This window comes from Antrostomus carolinensis, unplaced genomic scaffold (assembly GCF_000700745.2).
Source record: "Antrostomus carolinensis isolate BGI_N321 unplaced genomic scaffold, ASM70074v2 scaffold48895, whole genome shotgun sequence".
Lineage (NCBI taxonomy): Eukaryota > Metazoa > Chordata > Aves > Caprimulgiformes > Caprimulgidae > Antrostomus > Antrostomus carolinensis.
The window spans coordinates 1-6,834 of NW_010317984.1; the positions used below are offsets into that span (position 1 = coordinate 1).

Here is a 6,834-nt window from a genome sequence, read left to right on the forward strand (position 1 = left end):
CTCGGTGGGGTTGGGTTGGGTTGGCTGCAGCGGGTCTCTGTTTCTCCTCAGAAGTGACGAACGATGTGACCTGGGAGGATTCGCTCATGGTTGGCCTGGAGGGAGCCCTGCTGGGATGGTGGGTACCTCAGCTTCTCCTCGCTTTTGGCATCGGGCCTGGTGGGAGCAATCACCACGGTAAAAACGGCGTGGGGCAAACCCGGGCTGGGAGCCCCTCGGACCTGTGCGCTGGGGTTTCTTTGGGGGTTGGTAAACTCCCAAGTGCTTTTTGTAGCCGTGCTTCATCGGCTCCGGTGGGGGGACCCTCTGCTGCAGGTTTCCGTTTTGTCAAAATCAAAAGTTTTTCTGCTTCAGCCCTTGGTGGTGGAGAAGAACCTTTGGGCAGTGCAGTAAAAGCCAGCCTAGCCTTCACGTCTCGTTTTACTGCCCCTTTCCTAAAAGGTCTGTTACCTGAATTAAAGCATCTCTGCTTGGGGGCTTTCAATTCTGAAAATTAATAACTTCTGCTGCTGTGGTCATGATCCAACAGTTAGCGACAGACTTGATAACTCTGGGATTAGTCTGATGGGAAGGATGTAGGTATCACCTGAGGGCTTACAGAACCAGTAGTTCCTTTAAATGATGTTTAAAGGTTATTCCACAATCTGAAGGGCTGGGAACTTTTTAAATAAAAGACTTGGGTTGTTTTGGTTTGGTTTTTTGTGGGGAAGGGGTCTGTGCATGAGACAATGAACTGTTTTATCAGGAGGAAATCACCAGCTGGGTGGATGAGGGGAAAGCAGTGGATGTTGTTTACCTTGATTTCAGCAGGGCTTTTGATACTGTCTCCCACAACGTGCTTGTAGCAAAGCTTAGAAGGTAGGGGATAGATGAGTGGATGGTGAGATGGATTGAGAGCTGGCTGACTGGAGGAGCTCAGATCAGTGGTGCAGAATCTAGTTGGAGGCCTGTAACTAGCGGTGTTCCCCAGGGGTCGTTACTGGGTCCGGTCTTGTTTAACATCTTCATCAATGACCTGGATGTAGGGGTAGGATCCACCGTCAGCAAGTTTGCTGATGATACAAAGCTGGGAGGAAGTGGCTGACACACCAGAAGGCTGTGCAGCCATCCAGTGAGACCTGGACACACTGGAGAGTTGGGTGGAAAGGAACCTGATGAGGTTCAACAAGAGCAAGTGCAGAGTCCTTTACCTGGGGAGGAATGACCACATGTACCAGTACAGGTTGGGGGTGACCTGCTGGAGAGGAGCTCTGAGGAGAAGGACCTGGGTGTGCTGGTGGGCAGCAGGTTGGCCATGAGCCAGCAGTGTGTCCTGTGGCTTCAGTTTAATAATCTTTTTCTTTTAGTGTTTACAATGCATTGTCCTGTCGGTCGTGCGGCTTGATCGTGGGCTTCATTCTTTATTCTGCTTCCAGTGACCTGGCATATCTCCGGGGCTTCTTCTGTTTCTTCAAGGACAGCATCATCTGGTGAGTATGACTGTATTTTTATGGTCCATGATTCCACAGGAATTTGTGAGTGATTACAACAGGGTGTACGACTAATCTACAGCTAACAAACGCGGCTTCACTTTTGACCGAGCGCGTAGGTGTGGGATTTTAATATCCTCTGTCTTTCAGTTGTTTGTGTTGGCGTAACTCCATTTGATTTCCCTTGCACTTTTTGAGTGTCCTCATGTAATATCAAGATTTAAATTTAGTTGTTTACAACACTGAAATCTCCTTCAGTTCTGGATTCGCTTGGGTAATGTTAAGGAGTCAAAATAGTTCCATGGTAGATTGAGGACTTGACTATACAAACTAAATTACTTCTAGCTGGTGATGAGAGGATGTTACGATTTCAAAGTAAAACCATTGTTATGTTTTTACTATTTTCATGACATATTGACTACTTTTGGCAACAGCTTTGTATCTGCTTTAAAATAATTTTAAATAATCTGTCTAAACAATGAATGCAACTATGGGGTTTTTAACTGGGTTTTTTTTTCCCTTTTGTTTTCCAGTTATTTCTTAAAAAAAAAAATTATAATAGAAGCTTCTAAGGTGAATTTTCCTGCTGTGACCTTAAAGGAACAACTGCGGGAAGTAAGGTTTCTACATTGATTTGTATGGCAAATATTTAAAGAATGCTGATATTTTTGTATATTAATAAAAAATATGGATACAATTACTTTTTTTTTAAGTTCATGAGATGGAGAAAATAGTGGCTTATAATAAAGTGACTGACTTAAATGCATGAGACATGCAAAACATTTTCTAAAACCACTTACCTGCAAAACATATCCAGGTCTGGCTAACTTTCCGGCAAAAGTGTGTTACCCTTTTATCTCTACATTTTGAGAAGAAAGAAAACCAAAAATCGTTTAGATAGACTTTGCCTAAGTGTCACTACTTGTCTTGTCCCTAGAATTGATAAGTCACTGTTGAAGAATTTAAAAAACAGCAGTTTGTTAATTTGAAAGGGATCCTAGCACAGTTTTATTTATGGCTATGTAAGCTCAAAACAGCATGGTTGTATTTACTCATAGTTTCAGAGACAACACTAGAACATCCCTCTTTTTTTGGTGTTCAAATTGTATGTTTTTTCCATAACTTGGTTAGTTGTTAACTTAGTAAATTGTCTGTCCTGTACCTCAAATAAAGTTACTGTGTGTAGGAGACGGCCAGTGTATCCTGTATTTATGTGCTTGCTTGTTCCTTAGTTTTTTATTTGGGTTTGTTTTTTTTTTTAGTTTCTAAGCATAGAAATGGGCCCATGACATTTCTTAAGTTTTGTCCTCTTTAAAGTCATCTTCCAGTGTCTTATCATAAGATCAGAGTTTTTTTATCGGTCAAGTGATGCTAAAGTGCAAAAATCTTACGCAGGTGAGACTTCTAAAGTTGAGACACATTTTTCTGGAGTAAAAAAATATTGTAGTACTTCATTGGGAACACAAATGATGTGACTGTGGAGAGTTTTCTTGATGACTAGAACAAGTGCAAGAATCTGGTCTCTGCTTTTTGAGACATACTGTCAGCGAGATTTTACTCGTGTGCTTTAGCTATATTAACTTAAACCCCAATGGAAATGGCATTTTTGAGGTACATCCACATGTATTCCTAAGCTAATGATGAAACAGTCTGTCCAGATATTGTCAAAGAAGTTTTCTGGCTGTGTAAAAACTTGTACTGAGTTAACCAGGAAAAACTGGATTGATTGTAAGTAAGGCTCCAGCAACTCTCTCTCCTTAAGTAGAGTATTTTCCTACATCTGTGAAAGGAGTTCTGGTGGTACACCTTAATCTATCTCCTTTTTGTACCACTGGCCTCTGATTTGGGTGCCAATTTTGTCTGTATTAGGTATGGAGTATAGAGATTAAAGCCCAGTATAATCTTCCATCTTGAAAATCAGCTCCTCTTTAACCATTAAAAGTGGGATGCAGATCATTCAAAGATCCAGTGTTAGGATGTTTTTCTCTAGTTTTAATACTCATCTCTTTATTTTTTTTTTTTATAGCTGAAAGAAAAGCTTGTGGAGGTCCACTTCCGCATAGAATTACTGATGAAGAAGCTGGAGGAGCTGGAACAAAAGAATAATGTGGCAGAAAGGCAAAGCTCTGCATCAGATGCAGTTGGCCTAATGCCAGGATATGCAATCGTCAGGGTCAACTAATATTATGCTGTTTTCAAAAACTGCTGGATTTGTTTCTGCATGAGTTTGTTCGTTATGGTAAAATAATGCACCAGACAGGTTTGAGTGTTGATCTGTATAGAAAGAACAGATGCTTCAGTGCATCCCTTCAGTCTAAGGGGAACACCTGAAATCTGACATACTGAAGCCACGCTTGGAAAAATGAATAGCTCACCCATGCAGCGCATCGCTCTCTTGAGACAGTACTAACTATGACTTTGAGTCTCCCTAATGACTTTTTGGGGGAAAAACAACCTTTGAAATATTAAAATCCGGTTTCTGGCACTATACAAAACATAGTAACAAGATGATACTCAAGAGGAGCTATCATGAATTGAATGTTCTTACAGAGATCTGAAGTTCTCATCCTGCCTTTTCACAGAGATAACAGTGCTAATGGCAGCTAGCTCATGAGTGGCTCATGAGCTGCATCTGTGATGTGAAGCACTGCTAAATGGCCTCCTGATTCGTTCTTTTAGACTTGCTTGTGTGTGTGTGGCCTGCAAAAGGAGCGAGCTAGCATGTCATAGAAGCTGCAGGGTGTGTTTAGTGTGTGAATCTGGTTGGCACACGCTGGTTGGAGCACAAGGTTTTGGATTTCAGATTCAAGGGCAACCCACATGCCTGCCGGGTCCTCTGAAAGCGCAGCCCCGTGGCTGCACAGGACTGAGTCTGGTTCTGGCAGCTCCATGAAGCTTAGGCTGTGAGCAACTGCCTTTAATAGATTTGAGCCTTTCTTTCTGGGGCTGAAGCTGTGAAACCAAAGAACAGTCTTGTCTTCTCAGTCATGGGAATGTTCTGCTGAAGGTGTGATGATCTGCCTGCTGCCTTCACTTGGCCAGTCAAGATGTTTCATAAAAAATACCCAATGGATACTCATTGGGATCTCTCTGTTTTGAATGGGTTCTGCTTCTTCTGAAACATCTAGAAAGTGATTTGATGGAAAAGAAAGAACCCTACTTTCCCCATGTTATTGGGACAGAGTATCTTTATCCCTAATTCTTGTTAGTTGGAAGATTAAGGGTCTTTTCCTCTCCCTTCTGCTGCCTAAAGGGCTGATGTTTTAAACCTTCCATAAAGTTTAGTAGTTGTCTGTAGTAGTCTAGACAGGACTGTATTTAGTTGATCAGCTTAATTCCAGTGATGCAATTTGCCTTTTCCTTCTACTTCCATATACAGTTGGCAGATTGCACTCCCCATTGCTGCTGATGCCAGTACTCCCTGTATTTCATGGTCTTAATTTGTAAAATAACTTTTGTAATGGGCTTGGAGCAGAGGGGACAAAACACAGTGCAAGGCACCTCAGAGGCTTTAGGTGGGCAGCTGGTATTTATACAGCTACTAATGTTCACTGTGCTGCTTTTTGATTAAAAGTTCTGGGTTGTCTCAGCTCATTCTGATTAAGCAATAACATAGAATATCAACAGCCCTTCTGCAGGGAGATGAAAGGTGCTCTCTGTTAAATTCTAGTATTACATGCTATCTAAATTCTTTTTATTGTTTATGTTTTACAAATTTGACAGGCATAAGTGCAAAAATACACTGCTTTCCAATGACAGCCAAATTCAGGATATCAAAATTAACTACCTGAAGTACATGTTACACTCTTGTAAGATCTTTTTCTTAACCACTGTTACTGTATATGAATATCAAGTTTGATTACTTCATTATTCGGAACAAGTAAGGTTTAAAAGTTTTGTGCAGTGGGGCCTGTTGGGCTTTAACTGGAGTCTTGTGACTAAACTCACTTTGTATAAGCATCTCCCCAAAAAAGTGTTTTCTGTTGTATAACTTCACCCTTGTGTTACTTTCTAAGTGACAGCCCTATTGTGTCAGTCTAAAAAACATGACTGATAACAGGATTACTCACTTTTGCCCTTTCATTCTGGTTTCTGCATTGAGACTGTTTCTTGCTATGTACTTTATTTACATCTATACTGTGTATAATGGTGCTAAATTGTCTTGCTTCATTTAGCCAAGTGTCCACCTCTGAAAGCAAAAGAAAGCTGTCAGTTACGCTTTTTAAATGTTATCTTTACAGTTTTAAAGAAGAAACTTTTAAAATAAAAAAAGCTGACAGTCATAAATATATATTGTGCAGATCACTGATAATACCATGTGAGTCATAAGCCCACTTCTTTTCTTTGTTGTTTGCAGAAAAAAACCCCATCAGTTTATCTTGCTTGGGTCCCAGTTCATTAGGAAGCATTAATGGTTCTTCACATTACATAGCATGAATTTAAATAGATAATGAGTATGTGCTAAATACTACCTGGCACATTTTTTAAACTAAATTCTATAATCTTTGTAATTGGGAGGACCTCTGCTCTGTTAGGTCCAGCTGCAGCCCTTCATGTCTATTTGCCAGAGGATGTTTTTTCTTGGCACCGACTATTCCCTGATGTGCCTGCTGACACTTCCAGCAGGACAGTGTTCTAAATTAATTCTGTTTTGAGAAGCAAGCCACATAAATGGCTTAAAAATAAATGCATTAGATAAATGCATTATCTTCAGTAATTTGAGATAAACATTTGCAGAGATATCAACTTAAACGGTGCATTTTGATTTAAGTGATGCTTATAAATTCAGTGTTTGATCCCAGAGCCTGTCCCAGATTCAGATTCCTCTTAATCTACAATTGATCAGTGAATATTTATTTTTCTTATTCTACTGTAGAACTGAATCACCTCTAAATCGGCACCTTGAGAGGTGTGTTCTAGCTTTAAGTGCAGCCAGGGCCAGACGGGCTTGGGAGGGATGGATTCTCCTTTAAATTAACACCAACCACCCAGAAAGCAAGTCTCAAGGTCAGGCCTTCTTATGTTAGCTACCCAGCAGCTGTCTTCTCTGGAAAATAAGAGACAAAAACAATTAGAAAATGAAATAAATCAAGGTGGTTGAAAAGGCTACTGAAGTAACAATCATACTGTGAATCTTGCAAGGAGCTGGCACAAGGAGCAGCAATCCGTAACAGGTTGGAAAGACTGTAGCAGGGTTGGGAGCCACGGCTTCTTCATCACATTTCTCATGAGGGGGTGTCACGCTGCTGCGTTACAGCACATCCCAAAACTGCCTTCAGCAGCAATGGCACGGAAGGTTGTGCCTCCCTGCAGGTTGTGACATGCCAGCCACAGAAGGAATTTTTCAGAAATGTAGTTGCCAAAA

At 40.9% G+C, this 6,834-nt stretch overlaps 1 protein-coding gene across 1 annotated transcript; it reads left to right on the forward strand.

The window, feature by feature from the left end:
* Positions 1-41: 41 nt before the first annotated feature.
* On the forward strand, positions 42-3,651 carry OIP5 (Opa interacting protein 5; the record flags this gene model as incomplete). The annotated part of the gene is made up of 4 exons (XM_029085147.1): positions 42-118; positions 1,347-1,469; positions 2,003-2,084; positions 3,496-3,651. Coding segments are annotated over 4 exons (438 nt in total), but the record flags the coding sequence as incomplete, so codon positions are not given.
* Between the last annotated feature and the right edge of the window lie 3,183 nt (positions 3,652-6,834).